Raw genomic sequence first — 27,574 nt, forward strand, 5'->3', positions numbered from 1 at the left:
AATTAAAAATGTTTTTTTAAATAACAACTGATTGAAGAATGAGCATAAAGTGAAAAGCCCTTGGCCTTAGGTGACCTGACTTACTTCAAATGGATTATTCCCTTTGTTGGCTAATTTATTATTCATTAGTTCTATATTACTAAACTCTACACCAGTTACAGTGTGTTGGAAAAATGCAAGTTGTTATAGAAAAATACATATGGTAAGTTTCTTGGTTCTATGTTATATTATATGCATATATGAATTAAGAGCTTGTCTTACAAGACACTGGAACATTGGAATGGACTACTAACTATGCATTTTACAAATCCATACAGACCATTATTCTTTTAGAATAAAGGAAAAACAGCAATGGAACTATTATACTAAACTTGTAGAAACCAAAATATTATGCAAACCAGATAACAGCTTAATAACAGTAATAGCTCTCTATTGTATCTCCTTAAATATTCTGCAAGTAAATTTTGTATGCTGTTCCCCTTTTTCAGATTGATCTATTGCCTCTCCTACAAGTGAACTGAATAACAGAGTAACAAAGTTAGAAGGAACTCCGGAGGTTTTCAAGTTCAACCCCATGTTCAAGCAGGAGACCTTACACCATTTTAGACAAATAACTGTCCGATCTCTTAAAGCAGGGGTCCCCAACCACTGGGCCCTGGACCGGTACCAGCCCATGGATCATTTTGTACCGGCCCGCAAAGAATGAATAATCGTGATTAAAATATATATAAAAATATGTTTTTGCTTCCGGGTGTCTTATTTTGAAAGACAACCACTTCTGCCCTCGCCTAACTTCCACGCTTGACTCTTTGGCGCGTATTTGTCCTGCATCAGCAATGCAAGCTAACCCTCGCAAAATGAGTTACGGGTTCATCGCAACAGGTGATTCACAAGCCCCACACCCACTCTGTGTAATATGCAGTGATAGATTTTTGTTATTAGAACCTTCACGCCCCTACCCGGTCCTTGAAAAAGTGTTTCTGCATGAAACTGGTCCCTGGTACAAAAAAGGTTGGGGACCACTGTCTTAAAGCCTCCAGTGATGTAGCAATCACAACTTCTGACAGGAAGCCATTCCACTGCTTAATTGTTAGCTAAAATAATATATATCTAAAATAATAGAAGTCCCATTCCGCTGGAATGAGTTGCATGTTCCATTTCTGACACTGCATTTTCAACCAGAGATTGCTCATTGCAAACTGGCAAGATTTTTCAGTCTTAATGATCAAAGCTCCTGCTCTGCTCTGCCTAAAATCAAGGAAATATATGCTAAAAGGAACTGGTAAATAAAAATAGTTTGTTTTCATATTTGTTATTCGCAACAATTCTACCAGTTCTATACATTTTTCACAGAGATGTTAAAAAGAACCCTTAGCTTGTGTTCTTAATCTGATTATAAAACAGACACCAAACTTGCTTACTTGTGCATTGACATTTTGATTGAAAGCTTGCCGCAATGCCAGGGTGAGACCTTTAGTGACATTTTGTTTCAAGGAGCCACTCAGCAGCAGTCTTCTTGTATTCAGAAACAATACTGGAATGTAAAGATGCATATTTATTTACAAGTATCCTTTGTTCACTTTTTCTATATTTTTTTTCTATATATTTTTTCCAAATCACAATGCCTGGCCATATAATTTATAAACAAATTGAATTCTGCAAGGGAATTTACATTTAGTACTGAAAACTTGAACTCAGATAAAGATTATTATTTACAGTCAAAGACCATTAATAGTTAATCTTTTAAACCAGCAAAAGCAACTATGTCATCATAATCATAATTAAATAATTAGAAATCCTTACTGATAAACGTTTCTTAGAGCAATATTTCTGGCCTAGAAGAATCTCCAGCTTCTCATAAAGTTTCCTAATTTGTTACTTGATGACAAAATCTTCTCTCCTTATTTTGGCCTTCTAATAAAATTGGCTTTATACATGATCCAAATTTTGCAAATTTTTCTGGATCCATTTCATTAAATGCTCTCATGAATAGAATATCTGGTGGTGTGAGGGTAGAACAACCTCTCCTATTCTGGAACTCTCTAAAAGTACTGCAACTCTCAGAAATCTAGGAACCAGCTTGAGAAAGACTGCCTTGGAGGAAGAGGACAATACAGGGGAATTAAGCAGATCTTGATATTGCCAGCACCTTAGAAAATGCCATTTGTGGAATCCGGAGGATCAGGAAATCAATGTTCCCTAGCTGGTCCCATCCTTTATCTCCAGGTATAGATTATCCACAGGAACAGAGGTAATAGCATGTTCAAACAGAAGCCTAGAATCAAAGACACAATTTCCCATCTAGAAACACAATGTTCCCAATTCCCAAATCCTACCCATAATCATGGGAACACATCCTTCTCATACAGTTCACATGAGGATCTTCTTAATAAGCTTATACATTAGGAAGGTATAAGACTTCTGGCAAGATCAGAACCAAACAGATTAAAGGTAAGAGGACAGATGAAAACCACTCCTTGAAGAAGGAGATCTCAAGCCACCAGCAATATATGGGTGGGGAAAAGTCAGAAATAATAAATATTGAATTTATTAACAATAGGGTTTATATTTTATATTGAGCAAACCCATTCTTAACTGCTTCTATAATTCTTGTAATAACTTACTTATTAAAGAGCTGTGTCTTTCAATTCTTATCAATATGATTACAAGTCTAGTGTCAGCTAAAAGAAAGTTGATGGTTGGAATGAGGCAGTAACATCAGCTATAAAGGTCTTAAGCTTGATGAACAAACTAGCACATTATCCCATGTATGTTTGTAAAATCTTTGCTGGACAGTTCCTTACAATTGGAAAATGTGCGGCATCATGTAGAGTACAAAACTGCTAAAACCTGAAAGGGATTTCCTGCTATTTTGAGGTGGGAAATTTAAAGAAAATTATAAGGGAATCTTTATAACAAGGATATCAGAATTAGAAAAATTTTTTTCCCAAACCTAGCCTTCCTATGTGCATGATATTGACTTACCCTACCTGAAGTCCCTGGTGTCAAACTTTGTCCCTTAACCATCAATTGGTGCCCATCCATGCAAGGGTGGGATTCAAATTTCTTAACAATCAGTTCTGTGGGTGTGGCCTAATTTGTGGGTGTGGCTTGATGGTAACGTGACTGGCTAGGCATGGCTTGTATGTAAATATTGTAAATATTCATGTAAATATTGGAATTTTTTTTATAAAAAAAGAGCAACTTTTACCCAAAATCAGGCGAAGCAGGCAGGCAGATTGAGTTGCTCACAGAATCACAGATTCACTCACAGATCTACTTTTCTGCAATCTGAGTCTGCACTGAAAAATAGAAGCTTCAGTCCTAAGGAAGGTTCAGCTCTGCTCTCAGGGCACTTCTCCCCCCCCCCCCAACCCCCGAATACCACCCCTGACTGGGCCTCAGGGAAGCTTCCTGTTCTGACCAAGGCTTCCTGAGACACCAACAAACACACATAAAATCCAAAACTCTTTTATTTTAGTTCAGTGGCTGTGAATTATCATCATTCACAGCCCGGAATGAGTCTTAACTGGTTATAAATAGTCCCGGGGATGTCTGTCAAAATTATTCAGGAGACATCTTGTAAGAATGCACCTTATCTTACTTGAAGTACTGCCAATGACTAAAATCCCAATTAATCTTTTAAAACCAAACAGAGAACAAATTCACCACAGAGCTTTCAGAGTCCAAACCAATCAAAGCGAGCAGCTTTGCTTCCTGCAAAGGTTTTCCTATCTTTGCACTTCTTTTATAACTTATGGGAGAGGCAATCACCTCCAAGCCTTACTTCCGAGTCGCCCCTTTTGTCTTAGCTGCTCTTGCCTTCTGGCAGCTCTGCACACATGCGCACTGGGAACAGGCTCCCCTTGTTCCTCTGCCTCGCTGCTGCCAAATTGTGGAGGCTCCAGAGTCAGCACATAACTCCCAGATGGTCCTGGCCCCATCTCTGTAACGGATGCAGGACCCTCACCCGAATCCTCCCAGACTCCCGGACTGGTCCCTGTTCTTCCCCACTGTCTGATTCTGCTGCCGTCTGCACAGGCCGTTGGCGAACCACAACACCTCCTGAGTGAAGGCGAAGCAGTACAACAGCTACTTCCTGCTTTCTAGCTAATGTAAATTGCCAGGTACAGGCAATATTCAGAACAGCTGATCATTGGGGGGGAAGGAAAAATAGCAATTTACTAAAAATTAAGCGAAGGCACAACGCAGGCAAGTTGGATGGTGCACATGCTAGGTAAGGGGTGACTAGGGGAGGAAGGGAGGGGTGGGAAGGGAGAGGCCAGCCAGTGGTGCGATTTGCCAGTTCTCCAAACTGCACAGAATCATAACAACCGGTTCTACAGAACTGGTCCGACCAGGTAGAATCCCACCCCTGCATCCATGTAATACATCAAGATTCTCTATTTACTAGATCAGAGGTCCCCAAACCCCAGTCTGTGGACCTGCACTAGTCTGCAGCATGCCAGAAACCAGTCTTTGCAAACAAGTGAAGCCCCGTCCGCGGGATGCAGGCAGCCTGTGAAACCACTCCTCCTCTAGTCTATGGAAAAAACTCTGTCCAAGGAACCGGTCCCTGGTGCCCAAAAGGTTGGGGGCCACTGTACTAGATAACTCTTGGCCTTGAGATTAAGCAGACTTTTCAGCCATCCAGCATTAATTCAAGCACTACTAATTTTAGAACTGTGCTATAAGAACTTTGAGGTATACTGTGTAAAAAAAAAAGATTTAAAAAATAGTATCTATCTACCTAGTTGTCATTTTCACTTACTATACTAATTTTTTAAAAACTGAAATTATTACAATTTCATAATCAAAATCAATATCTAGCATCCAAATGTATACATATTCATACCTGTCTTAACAAGCAGGTTTCTGGACAGCTGGCATTCCAGAGGGAGAACTGTTGTCACATTAACAAAAGCTGATTCAGTAGCAGCAACAGAAGCATTTTCAGCAGATGTAGGGAGAAGTCTAGCTGTTTTCGCTGATGCTGTAATAGATGTCAAAGCTGCTGTCATTGTTAATGGGTATGCAGTTGATGTTTTACTGATGTCTGGGCTTGTGGATTTCTTGGTGTCGAGTAATGCTTCAGTTTGTCTTGGTGCATGTGTTGTGGGCACTGAAGCTGTACTAAATTTCTCAATTGGGGATGAACTAGTGATATATTCAGGTATTATAGAACCATCCCTTGATACAACTGGAAAATCTGCATGTATTACTACTGGGCTTAACGTTGGAGCCATTTTTGTGACAGTGTTATTTTTTGCTAATGTTGACTTTAACGTGCTTAATGCCATCACAGATGGTGAATTGTCAGTGCTCAGTGAGAACAAGGATGAAGTCAGCATTGGTGATGTTGGAGCTGATTTTCCTGTAACTGGTGTTGCTTCTGAAGTTGCTAGAGATGATAATACACCAGGAGACACAGACGGTAACACTGTAATGACAGAATGAGTAAAGTTGGTTGTTGGCAACAAAGAAGTTAGCTGCGTTTGTGATGCATGGATAGAAGTTATGATAGCTGCAAAGGGGGTATGTGTTTGCAATGGAGTGATTGTGGTGATCTCATTAGGTATTTTAACTGTACCTTGGGCATTATTTTTATTATATGTGTGCAACATTCTAGTAGTTAATGCTGTAGATGGTTTGCTCAATTGATTATGTGTTTCTGAATTAAAGTTATTTACAAAGTCTGTTGTTTTTCTTACGATCGAGTATTCTTTGATAACATTTAATGTTGGCACTGAACTTGCAATTGATTCAGGAAGAGCTTTTTTATTACTAATTATACTAACTTCATTATTTATTGGAACAGTTAATTTAGTAATGAACTGAGAAGCTGATGAAAATGGAAGTGAGGTGTAAAACATGTTTCTTGAGGCAAACAACTTTTCAGAGTTTCTTGTCTGAGGTTTGGGTGTCCTGTGCAATTTGTCAGTAGACATCCATGAAGGAGAATGTGTTGACAAAGTTGTAGAAAATGTATCCAGATTAGATGTTCGGGTGTTAGTAGCTGGGAAATCTTTAGATGTAGAATAGGACTGCTTTTGATAACCTAAAGTGAAATTAGTATTCCCAACTGTGAAATTTTCCAGAAAATTTTGAGATGTATATATGTTTCGTTCTGATTGTAATAATGGCATTTCTGTGATGTGTGACAATATATTTTGGTTTTGAAAAGGTGAATATGATGTTTCTATGGAAGATAATGGTATGTTAAATTCTGAGAAATGTTTAGACTTCATTTTAGTGAAAGGTGCAATTGAAATGTGCTGAACAGATGTTGCAGTTATATTAATGGATGCTACTGAAGAACTGGAAGGTTTGTTCTTTACATAGCTTGTTGATTGTTTCCAGACAGAAATCTTTGAATATGTTCTTTCTAAAGCTGTGTGACTTGCAATATCTTTTGTGGTTAAGAGTTTCTGGATTGTCTTCTTTCCTGAAGACACACTGTCATCAGTAGTGGAGTGCCAATCTCTATTGTCCCAATGCGAAACTAAAGCTTTATTTAACGTATCTAAGTTGCTTTCTGAAGTAAGGACCATGGAAAATGTTGCTGGGGTTCTCAAATGTTCGCCTGAGACCAAATCATATATGTCTGAAGTTGTCATAGCAGTTTTGTAAGTTGTGTCAACCATATGTGAATGTTCATCAGCAGAATTATTTAAAAGTGGCTGAGGTAAATGTGAGCCTAAAGTTGTGAATACTACTGAATTTTTCTCTTGTTTTGTTAAACTAAGATTTGGGTTTTGTTCTTTAGATTCTACTGACTTTAGCTTCATAGAATCATTAAGTGGAGTTATAGATGTGGCAGTAGAGGGAAATTTCAAAAGGTCTCTAAAAGAAGTTGGAGAAGAAACTGGAACAGTTGTAAAAGTTGTTCTTTCTTGTGAAAAAACATTCAGAAGCATTTCTTCCCAAGGTGCTTGTTTGCTGACCGGAATTGTTAAAGGAAACTTTGTGGACAGTGTCTCCAAAAACCAGTATGGAGGGATATTATTTGCACCAAGAACTGAGAACATTGTAGAATCCTTTGTGAAAGACTGTTGTTGCAATAATTTCTCCATAGAAAAATTAGAAGGCCATATATTAGCTTCATATTTTCTATCAGGAGTATCAACCCAGGTTGATTCTGTGATGTGAGAATTTGTGAAATTGGTCTCTGAAATAAAGTTAGAATTTGATGTTGAAACAGTAGGATCAGCTGCTATGTAAGGTGGCCAGTTTGACCTCATAATCAAGGAAGGAACCTCATCTGTAGAATGGGAGCTGGGAACAGTTGCCAATGTTGGTATTTGCGCTATTGCATTATCTTTTCTTATTGTTTCTGAAATAACTAGAGTTGGCACTGTTGAGGAAGACGTATTAGTCAAATGAGAAAGTTTTTGACTTTCAGGAGATGTTAATGCTCTCTCTCCTGTAGATTTTGATATTATCATAGAGGACACACCAGTAATGGTTTCTGATAATGAATACAGAGCACCTGAGGTATGAAGATCTGATGCAGAAATCCATGGAATTGTTTTCCTGCTTTTAAGAATTGGGTATGATGTGGTTACAAACATGCTGCCTTTTTCCATGATGTCCATTGGTTTACTTGTAAATGGTGGGGTAGAAGATGCTTTATGAATTAATTCAGAAAAAAAATTATTTTTTCTAAAACTCAGTGCAGCTTTCTGAGTAGGTAGTACATCAAAAACCTCACTGGGTATTAATGCACGGAAAGCAAATGGATGCCATTTCCTATCCCTTTGATATATATCTCTCTTGGCTGTTTCTATGGGATGCTTATTAATCAATTCAAAATTATAACTAGAAGAGAAGGTAGCAACCCAAGATTCATTGCCAACCTTTCTAGGTAACACATATTTTGTTGTGCTCGGTGAATTACCTGATTTTTTATTTGAATTAGATTTAGCTGTGTTTGTGCTGAATAAATGTTTCACATTTATGGACGAGGGCATTTTGGTAGATGACACAGACGGCTTGGAAACAACAATGATATGAGGTATATCCTTTATCAAAGACAAAGGGGATGGTAATGGAAAGTTTGGAAATATGTTTGATCTCAATGTGATTTCACTTGAAATGGAAGATGTTGTACATGGAATTATCTGAGATGACAAAGTAGTAGCTGGATGTGTCACTGATGATGATGTAGACAATGCAGGGGCCACACTAATTTGAGGCAAACCTGATACAATAGTCATTTCATCAGCTTCCTGACGCTTCGTTGGTGATTCAGTTGATACCTCAGAAGGTTCCTGCGATGCACTGTTGCCACTGCCTTGATACAGAGTTGGTAAAAGCCTAGTTTGATCCATAGTTCTGGTCCGAGTTCCCGCTAATGTACTTTTTATTATCTGAAGCAAATTAGCATTCTCCAAGGCTTGCCTCATTGAAATGTCACCCACTGAGGAAGACTCAAGTTCTTTAGAAGGCCATGTTGGTGATAATACAGATCTCCAGTTAGTAAAAGGTTCTGAAGAGGGAGCAACATTTATCCGCTGTTGCTCAGCACCTGAAAAATAATAAATTTGTAATGAAAAACTACCAAAGTTCTATTAAAACAGAACACATGCACTTGAATTTTTTTAGAAAGGGATTGAACATCCACCTCCAGCTCTTTCAAATAGAGCAGTTAATTTGAGTTCACATGGGAGCACTGGGCTGGTCAAGGGTGGATTATGCTGGCATAAAAATTCAATTTCCTGAATTCATTGGCATCTAGTCATGTCGCAAATAAAACATAGCTGGAAACAAGTATATCCGCAAGAAGTAGACAAAATGTAAGTAGTCCTACTCCTCTGGGAGAACAGATTCCTCTCATAGAGCAGAAAAGCTTCTGGGATAAACAATAACAACAATAATAATAAATCTGGGCAACAGTTTCATTGACACTGGTAAATGCAGAAAAAGGTAAAACGTTAACAAGGATAAATTACAGGTGAATGTAAGTGCAGTTAACATGCCTAAAAGGCCTATGATTGCCAACCCTGTTATCAGTTACATAAAATACAAAGACTTGACCAAGCTGCACTTGATAAAATTCCCAATGTTGTTATCAGTTACAATATGCTAACATATTAAAAAAGTTGGAGTCAGAAGCCAAACAAATAAAAGAAATGCTGACAAGTATATATTGGTGACTTGGCAATCAATGCTGCATAGGAATATTGTCAGCCTTGGCTGGGTTCCTTCACAGAGCAGCTGTAGGTGTTATCTTGCCAGCAGTAATTATGTATATAATTATGTGTAGGAAAAGCAAGAAAATATAAGAAAGAAAATGAGAGAAAGGAGAATAAAGGTTAAAATGTCCCAATAAACATCTCCCAAAAAATAATGTAAGGGCACATATGTACATAGAAACATACATTCATACTCAAACATGAACACAAAAATGTAAAACTATATATATGTAGTGTTGGTTTTCTATGAAATATCATCTGGTACAGCTACCACCTTATATCAGGAAATTATGTTACATTATCAATGCAGTATAGTACCATACCTACTCTATTTCTGCAACAAGGAAGAAAATAAAAGGGGATGTAGCAGGAAGCAGCATGGCCCAAGTACACAATATTGAAGCAGACTGGGAATTTTTTAAAAAAAATTAAGTACAGAAATAAGTGGAGCAATACAGAATAGAAAGTAATGCAAAATGTTGCCAATGTAATCAAAACTTTGCATGGACAGTACACCTTTCAATAGATGACTTAACTGAATCATCTTTCTTGTTCAACAGTTTAAAAGATAGTTAACTAGATTGGCGAAGATAATGCAACTTGCAGAGATACTAAATTATTTTTTTTGCTTAGATAAAAAATATATATTTATGATAAACCAGAAACCCCTTATAGGTTTTTTGTATAAAATGGGGGAAATGGTTTTGATGGGTAGAGAAAAAAGCTAGGTAACAGAAAGGAATGAATTTTCTTTTATAATAATAGAACAAGAGATAACTTTGTAGCCATAATTAAAATTTGCTGCAAAGTGGGAGCTTGATTTTTTTTTTCTTCCTGCATTTCTGCACTTTTGTCTTTTTTGTTCTTTTTCTTTTCTATCATTTCTGCTTTTTTCTTTTTAGTAGTTTGTATGTTGTTTGTAAAACTATCAATAAAAGTTTATTTTAAAAAAAACACAACCCAGATAGCTAACTAGGAAGTAATAATGAGATGCAGTACGAATACCATTGTTGTCTCATACAATCAAGAACAACCATCCAAATTAAATTCCTACACTGCACTCATGGCTTTAATTATTCTATACATTCTATACCATTAGTCAACAGACACTAACCAATTAGATACTACATAAGAAGCCATTCTCAAAAAACGTCAAATGGGAAAAAAAGAAAATAAAATTGGAGTAAGAGGATAGCAATTGCCTTTCTAAATGTTGTAATTGTTATCTGGGAGTTGGATATCCCCAAACTCTACGACTACAAACAATTATTATGCCAGATAGTTATAGGAAAAGCTCTTCTATGTTGGCATTTCAGTTTTGGAATATTCTACACAATAATTTCCAGAAATGGTCTCTGGCATCCTTTTGCATTTAATCAAAAACCATTATTTTGGTGTCTCAGACTGCTCTACTTTTGCTTTTATATTCCATGGGGTGGAGATTTGGGGCGGGAAGTCTCAAACCAAAGCTCTTTGGAGAATATTCAGTCTAACACAAGGAAAAATGGCCTTTGTTGCAGTGGTCAAATTACACTGGAATTTATTATAAATTAACATTCATTCTAAGATTCAATGGAAAAAAAAAATCCAAGGATTTGATGCTGTCCTGGCACTCCTGAGACAAGTAAACCTCGCATAGATTGATATCTATCATTGCACCTAAATATAGTATGTGAGTGGATGGAACTAGCTGGCTTTTCTGGAAGTTGATGGGAAAATCTGTGTTCCTGTAGAACCCGCATTGTGGAGGCCAGGTCTGACCTGGCTTGTTGGCTGAAACTGGACTGGATAATGATGTTGTCCAGATAACACTTTTCCTAAAGGATTTTTGGAGGTTGGGCAATGGGTGAACGTCCTCCGAGGAGTGGACAGAAAATCCAGGGTGAGACCGAATCGCACAGTTTCCAGGACCCAAGAATATGATGTGATGGCCTCCCATCGGTCTGCAAATACGGGCAAGCTGGCTGCCAATGGGGGGAGGGGTCCGGCAGTCATTTGGATCGATGAAAGGGATTGGAACTGTTCTCTAGTTCTATCTCAGAATCCTGATCTATCTGGAGGCCGATATGATCTGGGTTGGTAGACCTTTGGAATTGTGAGAATGCCTGACCTGATTCTGAGGAACGAAATGGCTACCTACGGGTGTAAGGAGAGGCCCTTCTATCAGCCCTCCTGTTAAGAGAGAACACCTTCCGTTTATCTTTGTTTTCTACTAGGAAGGAATGTAAGGCCTCTCCAAATAAGAAAGAACCCATGTAGGGAGCTGAGGCCACTTTCCATTTGGTTCTAGCATCTGCTTGCCAATGTCGCAGTCATAGCAGACAACAAGAAGTAATGTTGGATGCCAGAGCCCTGGAAGAAAATTGGGCTGCATGCAGGGAAGAATCGGCCACAAATTCAGTGACCGCCACCAATGTATTGATGTCCTGATGCATTCTGATATCCTCTGAGGGAATCCTGGCCTGTAATTGGCGAAGCCAGAGAAGGGATGTTCTAGTGAAAAAGGAAGTGGCTGCTACTGCTTTGATCACCCAGGCATTGGCCTGGTGAGAGCTGCGGAAATTTTGTTCCGCCTTCTTATTTATCCTCTGTCTTAAGGGCCTCTGCTATGTCGCTGGAAATGGCAGAGGGAGAGACCAGGGATGCCAAAGGGTCGTCCAAAGGGGGCAGTTGTAGTGACTCTGTAAGGAGAGGAGCCATATTAAAAAAAATTATCATTACCATCTGGGGTGGGAAAGGATCCTGGCTGCATCCATGAACATAGCCTATGAACTATATCCAGAAACAACTTGGGGCAAGGGATTTTCTGTTGTAGAACAGTAGGTTTGGAAAAAACCTGCTGTTGGGACCCTGATTTTCAGGTGAAGCAGCTGGAACATTAGGCTGAGGATCAATTTGGGGAGTGGTCCTAGCCTTGTGGAGGAGAGATTTAACAGCCCCGGACTGACTAGGCCCATGGACAGGGTGGATCAGGGGACAAATCCTAATCTTCTGAGGACCCTTGCTCTCCCTGACTGTTGTGGTTCACGGCAGCAGATGCGGACGGCTGAGGTCTCGGAGAACGGGGACTCAGATGAGGGGCCTGCATGTGATGCAGAGATGGGGCCAAGGCTATCAGAGAGTGGAGTGCTGCATTTGGAGCTTGTGCAGGCTGGCAGCAGTGATGCAGAGGACCCCAAAGAGCCAGTGCCCAGTGCACGTGTGTGCAGGGCTGCTCAAAGAGCAACTGCAGCAGCATGGGTGACTCGGGAGTAAGGCTGCAAGGTGATGGCCCCTCCCTTAAGGGATAAAAACCAGCCCTCAAAGGTGGTGCAGGAAGCAAAGAAGTTCTTGCACTTCAAGTCTTGTGGAAGTTCAGACTATCCTGGTTTGTGTTTTTAAACTTTTGGTTTTGATTATTTCCTTGCAATTTAATCGAGTGTTCTTGGCAGCTTTGCACAACCTTGGCAAGGCTTGTTCTTATCTGGGACAATTAATTTTTAATACCGTTTTACTGTGAATGAAAAGAATTCAGAGAAAAGCATTAAAAAGGTTTTGCTTTTATCTCTGTTTGGTGTATGCTTTGAATGAGGCTTGGGTCAGAACACTGATCTTCCTCCTCCATCCCAGATGCCCTTCTTCTGATGGAGTGGGCCAGAGAAGTAGCCCTCTGGGGCCTAAGGGATTTCATGGAGGCCTGATATTGCACTGCAATTGCCTGATATTGCAATGTTTGAGGATCAGAACTTAGGGAAGATGGATGGCTCCTCCCCCTCAGGGTAGAGCTACCCCTTGAGAAATGGCCTGAGAGATGAGGACTTTAATCTCATCAGATAACTCTGGGGCCAATCTATCTGCTGAGCATGGACCTGCTGCCATGGGAGCAAAGGTAGCCTCTGGAACCCTAGTTCTGTCTCTGACCTGTAAGTCTGCAGGACTAGGGATCATGCAATCAAAGGGAAATCTCTGCAGATGGGATGAATTCCTGCTAGCTCCCTCTGGTGACCAAGCTCCAGGAGCTGCAGGCAACTCCTGTACTAATGGCTGCTGAGGGTGGGTACAACCAGGCTCTGGATGGAGGGAGGAGGAATATCTCTCCTGTTCTGCTTGCTGCTGAGCTCTGGAGAACTGTTTTTCCAATGCTCTTTACCTTCTTTCTTCTGCTCTTGTAGGCTTTCTGGAATAAAGCTTTTGCCTTTAGCTTGCTTGCAGCCTCTTTACTTGCAGATCTGGCCTTCCTGGGGCTCTGCTTGGACCCTTTTGTACGCTTGGGCTCCATGTTGTCTTGGTCAGCCATCATGCTTGCTGCTCAGATCATGCTAGGGGGAGTTCTGTGCTCAATCCTCCAATCCTATCCAGCCCTGGGAGCCTTCCCTGGGCCATGACAGTGGCGACCCTACCAGTCTCCTGGATAGCCTGCATAACTCACCACACAATCAAAATGGCCACTGCCTGCCCTGAAGATCAGCTGTAAGGCACTAATAGTGCAAACGGCCACCCCAGAGCTACCCAGATGTGCTTGGGCATGCCAATGGCACGCTAAGGGAGATTGCGGCTTCTGCACCTCCCCTAAGGGGTTGGGGGGTCGTTTTGGGGCTCTCATCTGGGCTGTTAGGCCTTCTATTGGTAATTCAGGGGAGCCATGAAAAAACGGAGCTGACAGAAGTTGCAATTGCTGCCTGTTTAATATCTGTCTTTTTGCATTTAGCAAACCTTTGGGAGAATCCACTCTTGAAATGCTTTCTGTGAAATTGTTGGAGCCAACCTTTGCCACGTCTCTATAAGGCCAAGACTGAGTCATGACTGGGGCTAGGGGACTTCCTGGCCCAACAGGAAGAGGCATGGCAAAGGTTGATAACTCAGTCTTTGGGCAGAAAGGCAGATTCAGCCCATATTTTTGGATTCTCCCATAGGCATGCTGGAGAATTATTTATTTTGAATTTACTGTTGGTATTGGTAGTTACCAATCCTACTCATCCCTTCATGAGAGCAATTCAAAATATATTTTAAATAAATACATATATAATTTGTATCTTTGTGGGTTCCATTGTTTGCTAAACCATAAACCTGGTTAAGTCAGCAGCTACACATAAAATGAGGTTGAATTCATTGCTTCAGATATAAAACCAAAGATTAAACACTAACAAAAGAGACAAAAAAGAGCAAAGAGCCAATGACCTGTTGATTGCAGACTGAGTGTAGACTCATTTTTTAACTTATTCTACCTCCTACATGCCTCAAAAAATGCTAAAGGAGCTAGAAAGACTTTCAGCTGATAAAATTGCTTTCCCTAAAACAAAACATCTTTTCTATTCCACATAGATCCAGACATGTTTCATTTTTTAAAATAATATTAATTGAAGACGTTTTTCAAGAGAATTAAAAACAGTACAAATTTTAAATTAAAGAATAAGGAAATATAGTTGAAACATGAAAAAGAAATCAAGGAAAAGGAAGATTCTAAAGAAGTGACTTCTAGTCTTCTAAGAATATGTCATAATTGCCTTCTTTCCTTCTTAAAGTACCCTTTCAAATCTTCAAATCCATAAATCACAAGTTCAATCATTTTCAGCAAAAAAAATCATAAGGGATTTCAAATCATTAATAAATGTACCAAATCATCTTCCCATAATCAAACAAGTTGATTTTACCATCTCTGCTAGTTTTGTCATTTTCACCAATCAATCCACCAATGTGCGAAATTCAGATTCTTTCCATTTTTGCGCATCTATGATTCTTTTCTAATTGACTGTCCATTAATTCCAACAAGAAAAGTTTTTGTTTTGGTTTTAATGTTGATTTTTAAAATTCTTTGCATCGTTACATGTATTTGAACCCAAAAATTTATGGCTTTTTTACAAGTCCACCAGGCATGATGAAATGACCCTTTATATTATCCACATTTACAACATATCTTTATATACATGCTAGATAATTTTTAGAGTTGTACACAAATGGTTTCATAAAATTCTAAGCTATGTAAATTTCAATCATTTTAAACACTGTTCCCACAGTTTCTTCAATACTTTACTATACTAGAGGTGCTGATAGCTCCTCACAAGTCGTGTTGTCCTAGGTGTGGCCTGATGGATCTGGAATGACGTTGAGAGGACCAAGAAAATGGCGCTGGTTAAGGGCCTGTTCCCAAAATGGCCAACTGCCACGTATACGGGGGCCAATAGAAAGTCCCTGTCAGGGACAGTCTATGGAGCCTGGCAATGTTCTCAGGGCCTGGCCTGTGTCTTCTGTGGATCTGCTGGCTAGGTGCTGAATTTGAGGCCCGAACACCAGCTGAGAGGATCAGATGAAAAAGTACAGCCTGGGCCTGGCCTGTGTCTTCTAAGAGGCTCACTGCCAGGCGCTGTATCAGAGGCCTGACAGACAGCTGAGAGGCGCAGATAAGAATCGGGCCTGTGTGCTATTAATGGAGACATGTGGTAGGCTCAGCCAAGCTCTCCCAGACCGCGATCTCCACTCTCAGCAATTTAGAGCTTCACACCTCACAAGGGCTGCATGGGAGGCTCAGCCGAGCTCTCCCAGCCTAGACTCATGACTTTGACACTGAAGCTTTGGTCGTGATGAAAACCAGAAAGCGGATCTCCACTCTCCATGGAGGTGCAAGCTCTCCCGGGTCCCCGGGAGCTGCACTGTTGATTCTGCTGATTTTTCTGACTTTCACAAAAATTTCTGATGCTAAGACAAGCTTTGAGACTCCAGAGACACTAGCTCTGACTTCAAGGAAGCTGAGTCAAAAAGTACCAGAGGCTGGCTTTTTATAGTGTGGCAGATTCAGCTCGATGACATCATAAGGAGGAGTCTAACCCAATGCTTGACTCTTGATGCAGTGAGGAGAATGATAGATCTTTACGGAAATGGCTTGTTCATGTTATTATGAAAAGGCAAAAAGTTCCTTATTTTACTGCAACAGAGACAGTCGGAATGTTTCTTTTTCTTCTCCTTCCTCCCTTCTCTTCCCTCTTTTCCTCCTCACTGCTTTTCTATTTACTTCTGTACTTTGTATTTTACAATATCTTATAATTCAATAAAAATGATTAAAAAAGGAAAATGGATAAAAGATTGTTATGTCTCACCTGTACCAACAAGGTGAGAAGTCCAAATTTCCAACTAAACACAAACATGCAAGCAAGTCCGGTAATTACAGGGTTAAATTCCTTGAGCTGATAAAGTTCTTGGCAGTCTCACACAAGCTGTCTGCCAAGTCCGACAATAAAGCAGGAACATAAATCACAAGCTGTCTTCGCACACAGGATATTCCGAAGCTTCTCTCACTAAGTAACAAGTTGTCCTGAACAAGTTCCCAGAGCGAACACACCCACTTTTATTCCCTGTGGGGCGTGGCAGTCCCTCATCTCAGTCTCTGATTCATCCCTTCTTTCTGCATTGCAGCTCGCACTTTTGCCTGCACCGTTGTCTCGCATCAAGTCAGCATTCCTCAGCTTGATCTTCAGTCAGAGGCTCTGATACGCTCTCCTGGTTATCTGCCGACACCTGAGGCACAATCAGGGAGGAAGGTCTTGCCGAAGAGGAAAGTCCTGGGGGGGAAGGCAACTCCAAATCCTCTAACAAAGCAGGCTCAAACCTCAAAGCCAAATCCTCCTCTTCCTCATTGTCCAAGTCTTTGTCCTCTAACAAAGCAGGCTCAAACCTCTGAGCCAAAACAAAAGATTATCCAGAGATATAAAGAACATTCCATTTTGATTTCTCTACTTACAATTATTCTATCTCTAAACACTGACACAATCCAGCTAAAATAAAGCTCTTTAAAGTCTACAATCCTTTACTTTATTCAATAAAACATAAATATGCTGGATCGTGCCCTTAATGTGCAAGAAATATATAGATTAATAACGTGAATTGTAGTTTCATTTTCTTTGATGGTATCTTAGGCATCTGAAAATCTAGTCTCTGCCTAAGCAATTCTGTCAGTGAAGGCAGGGAACTCATTTTAAGAAAGCTGGCAGGGAAGACAAGATAGCAGGTTAATAATTAGAAGGCTATCAACCTTTCATAACAAAGGGAAATACCAGAGCATTTTCAAATTGCCAGTACATTAATCCTATATTTCCAATGCGATTAAAGTTATTTACATGACAGCATTTGGGGGAGTGAGTGGGACTGTATAATTAACTGCTTTTGGAAATGAAATGGAACCAAAAATGTGGCATACAAAGAGGAACACAGATAAGGGGGGGACAGGAGGAGGGAGGGAGGGAGAGAGAGAGAGAGAGAAAGAGATTTTCATCTCTACTTTTAGTATCGGCTTATCTCTACACCAAACTTCCCCGACTTCTATTGTACAAGCTTCAATTCCCAGAGTTCTCAGTCTGTTTGACCTAATTTCAACATATCTGAAGATAAGAAACTCAAGAAAAGATAGCAGACAAAAAGAGGATAGAGCAAAAGCTAACAAAATGTGATCCCCTCATAATTATACATTATGTAATACATAATATCTACAACTATCCTCTATAGGTATGCTAACTAGTTTTTACATTTCCCAGAATGGAAAAGTAAACTAACTTTCATTTTAATTGATATAGGATTCACCTTGAATTGTTCCTACAATGTAAATTAATTCAATACATTTTAAAATTGAAATCCATTTCAAAATACAAAGATAAAAGCAATGACTCTCTTTTTCTGAAACAATATTTGGTACAAAACAGCATCCCACTTTTAAATGCATAAGAATGCTAACAGAGAAGGAACTGAAGAATTAGAAGCAGCTCAGATATATTGTAGAGGGGAAAGGCTACATTTGAAGCTGTAATTTTGTTATCATTGGCAGAATGTGCTAACCTTTAAAAAATAAAGGATGATACATCCGGTCACTGATGTAACTCCAGTTTACATGTAAAAGGATGGATAATTGTCCTACTGGAAAAAACATTTACCAGACTAGTCCAAATCAATAAAGTCATGAGCATTGAATGTTTCTTGAACAGCTCTATATGCACAACTTCTGCTCCTCGGACCTCTTCAAGGTCAACTCTGACTCTTCTTTATCAAGAGACTATTTTTAACTGAATTCAAATGCAGGAAGAAGGGAAGCAATGCCCTGTTCTCATATTCAGCTGGACTAAAAACCAGTTATCTCCTCCCCTATGTCTTAATCTCATATCCTTTAAGCACATTGCTACCAATCAGCCCAAGGATTAGTACTTCCCTCCTCCACTATCAATAGTGCTTTACAGCACTCTCTGAGCAGTTTACAATGTCAGCATATTGCTCCAAACAATCTGGGTCCTTGTTTTATCGACCTCAGAAGGATGGAAGGATCAGTCAACCTTCAGCTGGTCAGGATCAAACTCCTGGCAGTCGACAGGTTAGCTTGCAATACTGCATTAATAACTGTGCCACCAAGGCTCCCCCTACCTCTAACAAGATCTGACACAGGAACACCTATTTCCTAATTTGGGGGATTCTAGATGTGTTGTTGTTATGGTGTTATCCCCTCCTTTAATTGCTCATAAAATATCAAGTAACCTGTATATAATGGCAAATGCAAACAATGTACAGCTTTGGGTTACTTCGTCTTTTGCATAAGCAACATCTTAATAAAATATGATCAAAGTGGACCTGTTCTCCTTAAGATGATAATGACATTGAATTTGAGCTTTTAGCAGAACTTAGAGCTCCACTCCCCTTATGACTATAATGGAGCCTGTATTTCCTCTGTAGGTCATGAAACAGTGGAAAACATATAATTGAAATTTCTAAATCAAAAGGAATATATTTTGAAATAAATTACACAGCCTTGATTCAAATACTGAAAGAATTGAAGTGGCATTTATTGATTTGCTTATTTCTTTTCTCCACAGCACCTCTTAGAGCTCCAAAAGCCTTTGCCGGAAGCTGCAGACTCTCTACAACTATGAGAAGATTTTTTTTTTTTGAACTCTTATTTGTCCTTCCATCAGCAATATAAAAAAAAACTTTTCATAAGCTTGTACATTTATTTTGGAACCTAATATTCAGTTCAATATTATTCAAGGAATAATGAAATTCAGAAGATTAAAATGCTATCCGTATATGGAGAGTCCTTTTGCCAGAATATATGATTTGTTTCCCTCAATTTCAGACGATGATTCACTCCCAATTCACAATTTCTTCTACTCTAGGCCACAAAAGAGCAGGAGACTTCACAATCAAATCTCTTCCATGTGCCACTTATTCCAAAGTTTGATCCTGATGTCTTCCTCATGCATTAACTTTTCTCACTCCCTTCTCTGAGACTTCCTGCTTTAGGTAAGATAGCAGTACTTACTGGGAACTATCCATGGTCCTGCTTTATAAAAGCTGCAGTGATAAAGCAGGGTTCATCGTATTTCTAATTTGTAATACTTTGTTCATATTGATTTGATCTGTTTCAGCAATAGAGCAAATCCAGAAAACCCTTCAGTCATAAACCTACTCCTTCAAGGAAAAAGTACACACAACCCCCTAAGTGTCAGGGCTCCAACAAATCCACCCCCATTCAAATCTTAGTCTCTGGCTGCACCTCTCAGAGTAAAAAAAATATGATTTATTAGGAGTGGCCATGTTGGTGTTAGCTGGGTGCTGCCGACACTAAAATACATCATTCATTTCCCCCTTGACCCTGGTCTTCCTCCCACCCCCTGGACGTATATTCTCCAATGGGACACATCCATAGCTAAGAGTCATCAATCATGCTCTCCAGTAATATTGTTGTGCATCAACAGCTTTGGGCTGCCAAGGCGATTATCTGAGACATTTAAGGAATGTACTGTTTTCCCCCACTCCCTCTCTGCTGGCAACTAAAAAAACCAAAGGAGTATTTTTAGTTGACACTAAGATTAACTATTACAACAATTACTAGGTTGCCTAGATATCCATTGAGAACAATAAATATAAATTAGGATTCACTAAGAATAATAGTTTTCCTCCATCTTCACAGCACACTGCCTTATTTAGAACATTACTATTTATTAGTAATAATTATTAATTAATTGTAATAATACAAGTATTACTATCTATGATGACACTTTCTGTAGCTCAACTGGCCTAAATGTCAATTAAAAGCACTCTCAATTTACCCTTTGATTTCAAAAGGACACTTATTTTTGTTGAAACTCAATGCAAAGTGCCTTTAATGGGTATTCATTAAAAGAGCGCATGATATAAAAAAATAATCTAAGAGGTTTCTATATTAATATATGATCACTACCAAATTATGAAATTCACATAAAATGGATTTTTTGGGGTGAAAAAATAAGCTACCAAGATTATCAGCCAAAATTCTTCCCTGTGAGAGACGCTTTATCCAAGTAGAGGAATCTTACCTAACGGGGGTGAAAGTGGCTCTGAAGACATACATATAGAGGTAGTCCTCAAGTTACAACCACAATTGATCCCAACATTTCTGTTAAGTGAGCTTTGCCCCATCTTACAACCTTTCTTGCCACAGTTGTTAAGTGAATCACTGCAGTTAATAAGTTAGTAACCCAGTTGTTAAGTGAATCTGGCTCCCCCATTGACTTTACTTCTCAGATGGTCACAAAAGGGGATCACATGACCCTGGGGACAGTGCAACTGTCATAAATTAGAACCAGTTGCTAAACATCTTAATTGTGATCACATGATCATCGGGATGTTGCAAAGGTCATAACTTTGAAATATGGTCATAAGTCATTTTTCAACACTGTTGTAACTCTAAATGATCACTAAATGAACTATTGTAAGTCAAGGGCTACCTTTATGCAACTAAGACACTGTTCTGCCTAGATTTGATGAATTCTCAGATGAGCAATAGGAGAGAAAGCATCGGAAGAAACCTCAGAACATTCGGCTGAAATACAGCTCACAAGCTGACACTAGGCCAAACAATGCTGCCAAAGATGACAATATTAAGGTCAGTCCCTCTCCCCCAAAGTCTAGGAAATACTTGGAGTGCAAGAGATAATGTGCAGTAAAAACTGGGACAGATCTTGCACGATTGAGGCTTCTGCTAGGTTTTAGGAAATTAACAACTCCTAGGCTCAGACAAAAAAATTCCCTATTGCTTGTGTCTGACGGTCTTGTTGTATCAGCAATTACAGGCTAACGATAAGCTGCTTGACTTGTTAATCATGGTTATGATTATCCATACTTCAGCCCAGTTTTTGTAACTCTGGATACTCTTTCAGATTTCTTTATGGCAACACATTGAATCTGAAGAATTAGATACATTAGATTCTGGTTAACGGCCCTGCTTTCATTGTTCACTTGCTCTCTCTCCTTTGCCATACTTCTTCCTTTCGCAGTTTACAATCATGAACAAAAGTCAGATCATGCACACGCTGCCTGAAATCTATATACTATGTGCTAGCATCTTCAACTACTGCAGCAGCTGTTTAATACATGATTTAGTAATAAACTTCATTGGTTTCTTAATATTTTTTAACCATACTTGTCCACAGTGGAGGCTGCTGAAAAATTAAAAACTCTTCAGACTGTGGCTAAGTCATAAGACCCACACAAAAGTCAAAAATGGTATATTCTCTGAGATCCATTTTTCCTAGCTAAAAAGTGCAAAGAGAAAAAATTTGGCAAAATTGCCACAATCCTGGTGTTTAAAAACCGCAGTGAGAGACATAAAGAAAGTAAATTAAAGTGTGGATTATGTCAATGAAAAGATCATCCTAATACAGTATACAGGGTTGAACTGTGGAATCCTTTGTGCTCTCTTGCAGACATTTCATTTGCTTGCAAACACTTCATTGCTCAGGTAGGCAACATCATCATTGCAAATGTATTTGGTTTATCCTGCCAATTTGGTAAGGATGTAGTTTTCTCTTTGGTAGTTCCTAGATTAGGGCATTATTTTCTACTTGATTGTTGGTCTGTGTTAATCTGTGCTTATCTGGATTTTGGCTGCAGGGAATGTATCCTGGGTTTTTTTTCTTCCTATCTTTTTTATTGTCTCTTCTGAGTGGGTAAATGTGCTTTACCCCTATGTCTATTGATTGGTGTGAATGGTTTCCAGAAATTCTCTAGCATTTTGGGATTAGAAGGGGAGGGAAAAGAACACCAGACACATCCTCTTCATAAGGATTCCACAGAAAAGATCTTGTTAAACATAGTTTACACCAACATCATTCAATATGTGTCTCCTTGCAAAACATCCTTGCTTTTATTACATCCAATTCATGTACAACTTGTACTCTTTATTTTTATCATCACTCTATTTTGGGGGATTTGTTTAGTATATGTTTACACTATATTGCAGTCTATTAAGTGTACAATAGCAGTATGTCTAAAACATGATGTACTTACCATAATTTTTAAAAACATATTTTATTGCTAAAATGCTAATCATCATCTGGGCCTTTAGCAACTTTTTGCTAGTGGAAGGTGTTGTAAAAGAAATGCAATATCTATGAATAAAATGAAGCATAATAAAATTTATAAGCAGCCACAAGTATGGATTTGAAAAATAATTTATGAAAACCAAGATAATTTTGTTTCACAGGAGAAAACAGTGAGAGGGGGGAAAGAGAGATTTATATAATTTATAATTGACATATCTTTTTCCTATGAAACTAAACTACCCTGGTCTTCAGAAATTATTTTTCAAATCCATATTTGTGGTTAGATCATACAATCATTTGGGTTCTCAATCAACAATAAAGACTACTTATAAACTTACAAACACATGTATGTTCCTAACTTCATCCTATATCATTGCAGTTCCATGACATTTTGCTTTATGATCACACTGACTTACAATGCCAATCCTAATCCCAATTGTGGTTATAGGTTGAAAACTATCTGTAAACTTCTTAAAATCTAAATTGTATTCCACATAGTTGTGACAATGCCCACTACAGTAAGTAATCATAAAATACATTTATTCTACCAAAACTAACACTTGTGTTGTCATGATTTCTAAGGAATGGCAGGTTGATTAATAATAGTTAAATAAAGCTTATTGTAAGTCATGCAAAAGGAAAGAAGAAAATATCATTTAACAAAGGTTAAGGAGACAATGCATTTATAAAACACATGTTACTACTACGGTTTAACAGATGAATATGTGAATAACGAGAAAAATGACAGTTTTCAAGAGAACACCATTATAAAAAAATGTTCCCTGCTGTGAATTCTAGTAGCACCTTTGTGATATGCTGATTAGCATGAAAATGGAACTTCTAAAAAGCAGAGAATCTGACAATCTCATTAGTAGAGATCAAGGTTCCCTGGAGAAAACATAAGCAAACCATGTGTATCCAATACCATCTATTTTTCCTTACTTCCTTCATCTTAGCCTTTCTGTATTACAATCATTTTTTTAAAAAAAATCTTAAGAGCAATTCAGATCAAGCACTTTTCTAATACTGTACATCTACTTCCATGAGGCATAGAAGTGCATCTCTAATCTTACATATTCAGCCCTCAGAATATATTCAGCAACCTGTGCCTAAAGACAAGTCCTGAGCTGACATAAAGATTCAGCAGTTTCTACTAGTAGGATTTAACCGAATTATTTGCCTGACTCACACTTTGTACTAACAAAGGCAGTGCTTCAAGCACTGCATTAGAAAACATTATTGAAGATAACTCCTGTAGATCCATATGGTAACTGAAGTACTAGCTGTGAAACATTAAAAGAAAAATGATGGTGTGGCAGCTTCTAACATTCAATGGGACAGCTAAGTGGTTTCTTGACCACTATGCTGGAGCTAAATGATATCGCTACCAGGCTATCATTCTTATACTATAATAGCCTTAATGCGATATAGGATAAGGGGACGAAACAGTGCAGCCAAAATAATGTTCCCTTCCCAAAGAAAAAATTATTCTGTTAGCAATTCTATCACATTATTGTTCCCCAAATCCAATAATTGGCAACATTTGGGAGGTTGATGGTTGCATTTAATATATGAGAGTTAAGATAACAATGGCAAATCGGATGGGGTAATAATAGTTAAGGCCAGGTTTTATTTGTTTTTTTGCTGGATATAGGAAAGAATGCTGAGATCTTTCTCTACTTTTTAAGCTATATTATGAATAATGTATGCAATATTTTACAGTTTTGATGTGTTTATATATCAGAATGAAAGAAAATTGTACCACAGATGTTTAGCAATCAGGGTCAGAAAGGGAATTTGCTGGTTGTGCATATCACTTCTTGTGGGCCCATTTAATACGCAACGCCCAGAGGACTCAGACTGTTGGGGGCAATATGCTGACCCTGTAAACCACTTAGAAAGGGTTGTAAAGCGCTGTAAAGCAGTATATAATTCTAAGTTCTATTGCTAAAAAACGGGTAAGAAGAACAGAGAAGATCATACTTTTCTTCTTATATGCACCATATATTATATCCCAAGGGTTCAGGGTGACAGTACCTTTCATATAGAAGATAGAGGTTCGAGCAGTCCCTGACAAATGGAATTGAAATTACTTAGAAGCTCATGCCATAATCAACATCTAACACACTGATACGGCAGCCATAAAAGTAAACCATCTATATCAGCGGTTGCCAACTGGTGGGCCATGGCGGCCCACCAGTGTGCTGTGAGAAAATTTTGGGGGCCGCAGAGAAATCTCACCCCCAGAGCACCCTCTCCAAAGCAATTAATCCAGGCTGCGCTGAAACACAAGACTGCACCACCCACATGGCCCATGGGAACCCTCCCCGCCCACTCTCCTTTCCCGGCAAACTTGCCTGTTAAATTGCTATTTTTCCTTTTTCTGACCATCAGCTGTTCTGGGAGATTTAGATTAGCTAGAAAGCAGGAAATGGTTGGATTTCTTGCTTTCTAGCTGGTCTTTAGATCTTCGGCTCTGCTTTTAAGCACAGCCAAACCTCCCTTAGGACTGAAGGTTCTATTATTCAGTGCAGACTCATGGCAAGCTAATTTTATGTGACAGACTCAGGTAATCGATGGCAGATAGATAGATCACTGAATGATTCTGTGAGCAACTCAATCTACCTGCCTGTTTTGCCTGATTTTGGGTGAAAGTTGCTCTTTTTTATTAAAAAATTCAATATTTACATACATGGTGTGTTGTGAGTTAATTTTGTGAGTTTGCTTGCTAACAAATTTTATGAGTTTGCTTGCAAGCAAATTTTATGTGACAGACTCAGCTAGCCGATGGCAGATAGATAGATCTAAATGAATCTTTGATTCTGTGAGCAACTCAATCTGCCTGCCTGCTTTGCCTGATTTTGGGTAAAAGTTGCCTTTTTTATAAAAAAAATTCAATATTTATATATTTAAAATATTTACATACAAGCCATGCCCAGCCAGTCACATGACCACCAAGCCACACCCACAAATTAGGCCACACCCACAGAACTGGTTAGTGGTCCCTGTGATTTAAAATTATGAGTTTGGTGGTCCCAGAGGTCCAAAAAGTTGGCGACCCCTGATCTATATAGTATGGACTTCAGATAAAGCCTGCATACAGAATACACAAGTGACAAAGATTAAACTTTTCCAACTTGCAGCAAAGTTAAGAATTCTACAGAAGTAATGCTAGCTACCTAAATTAAAACATTGCTGTATTAATGCTTTCGTGAAAGGAACAAATGAAACCACTTTGTTTCCTAATATGTAGAGACGACTCAATGGATTAGGTTGGGACTCAAAAGATCAAAATCTCAGGATTCCATTTTTTTTAGTGAGTGGTTCATGAAAGAAAAAACTGAGGAAAAAATACATAAAAACGCATTGTACTGCTGCAGCAGTATGAAAGATATAAAGAACAATGATCTAAATCAATTTGCTATCTATTTCAACTGAGCCCTAAAAGACTGACTGGTTTCCCTACTCCCTCTATTCCATAAAAACTTGTCAAAAACAGATGCCTGGGTAGAAGTGTTGGAGCTTACTCCCTATCCTTAGAAGCAATCTACTGTGTATGTTAGAAGGTACAAACTGTACTTGATGAATTGTGAAAATGGGCAATGGTAAAACTTACCTGAGATGCCCTTTCATTACACGCTGCAAGAGAGTCCAGGTCAGGGTTAGACTCCTCCTCCTACATCATTGACCTGAATCTGCCAAGCTGATAAAGCCAGCCCTTGTTGCTAGGCACCCAGCTTTTGGCGAAGTAACTTGACAGGTGTGGTATGTCTCTAAAAAATAGAAAAATGAGAAGAACCCTCCCCAACCACAACCAGACAGCACCAGGGTAGGGCTGGATTATCTTGCAGCGTGTATAGAAGGGGCTTCTCAGATAAGTTTTACCAATGTCCATTATTCACCACTGCTGCGAGAGTCCAGGTCAGGGACATACCAAAGCCGGCGTGTCCTAGGGAGGGTCTAAGTCTGGTCCACATCCTCTGATTCTGGAAGTACTTTTTGGAGCACTCTCCTGCCAAATGCTGCCTCCGTGGAGGTAGAGGTGTCCAGTTTGTAGTACCAGATAAATGGAGTGATGCCCAAATTGCCGCCCTACAAATTTCCTCTATGGGGGCCTGGATAGCCCAGGCAGCTGATATGGCCACACTCCTGGTTGAGTGAGCCATCAGTCCTTTGGGCACCTGGAGAGATCGAGTCTCATAGGCTGTAGTGATACAAGCCCTTATCCATCTGCCCATTGTGGATGGGGAAGCCTTGGAACCTAAGAGGCAGGCTGGAAGGACACAAACATAGCTTCCATTTTACAAAAGGTTGCAGTCCATTTAATGTATATTTGGAGAGCCCTCCGTACGTCCAGCATATTCCACTTCCGTTCCAACTCATGGCGGGGATTAGGGTAGAAGACTGGTAGGACTAGTTATTGTGCCCTGTGGAACCATAAATTGATTTTTGGAATAAAGGTGGGGTCTAGGCACAGCACCACTCTATTTTGATGGAAGATGCATAAATCCTCTCTCACAGAAAGAGCTGCCAACTCTGACAACCTCCTGGCCGGCGTGACAAACACCAGGAAGGACACCTTGAGAGTCAAGAAACGAAGACCCACTGTTCTCAAAGGTTCAAATGGTAATCCCATAAGGGCCTGGAGCACCTTCAAAAGGTCACAAGTGGGATACCTATGGACTACCTGGTGATGCACGTTTGAGGCCCCTTTCAAAAACCTGTGTACTGCCGAATGGTGGGACATAGTTGTAATTATCCCAAGCTAGCATCGTAGACAAGATGGAAACCTCTCTGAGCAGCATGTTTGGTGAGAGTCCCCTATCTAGGCCTTCCTGAAAAAACTCCAGAACATCTGCTGTTGTGGCTGAAGACAAGAGTCGATTAGTCTTAGAGCACCAATTGCAAAAAGCTCACCAGGCAGCATCATAGATGTGATTTGTGGATGATCTTCTCAATGCTTGGATGGTCTTTATTACCTTAGATGACAGATTGTCCTTTATTAGCAATCTCCACTCAAGGGCCAGGTGGCTAACTGGAACCACTGGGGTTCTGGATGGAGCAGAGCCC

At 39.3% G+C, this 27,574-nt stretch overlaps 1 protein-coding gene across 2 annotated transcripts in view; it reads right to left on the minus strand.

The window, feature by feature from the left end:
• Nucleotides 1-27,574, minus strand: part of KIAA1549L (KIAA1549 like) — a 169,192-nt gene that overhangs the window by 90,234 nt on the left and 51,384 nt on the right. For both annotated transcript variants that reach the window (XM_087921182.1, XM_026705910.2), the window contains exons 2-4: nucleotides 8,201-8,527; nucleotides 4,856-5,440; nucleotides 1,422-1,534 (exon numbers count right to left, since the gene is read on the minus strand). In XM_087921182.1, the coding sequence (XP_087777308.1) occupies nucleotides 1,422-1,534; nucleotides 4,856-5,440; nucleotides 8,201-8,527 (1,025 nt within the window). The remainder of the gene's footprint in view (nucleotides 1-1,421; nucleotides 1,535-4,855; nucleotides 5,441-8,200; nucleotides 8,528-27,574) is intronic.

This window comes from Pseudonaja textilis, chromosome 1 (genome assembly GCF_049901715.1).
Source record: "Pseudonaja textilis isolate UNSWEBS1 chromosome 1, rPseTex1.2, whole genome shotgun sequence".
NCBI lineage: Eukaryota > Metazoa > Chordata > Lepidosauria > Squamata > Elapidae > Pseudonaja > Pseudonaja textilis.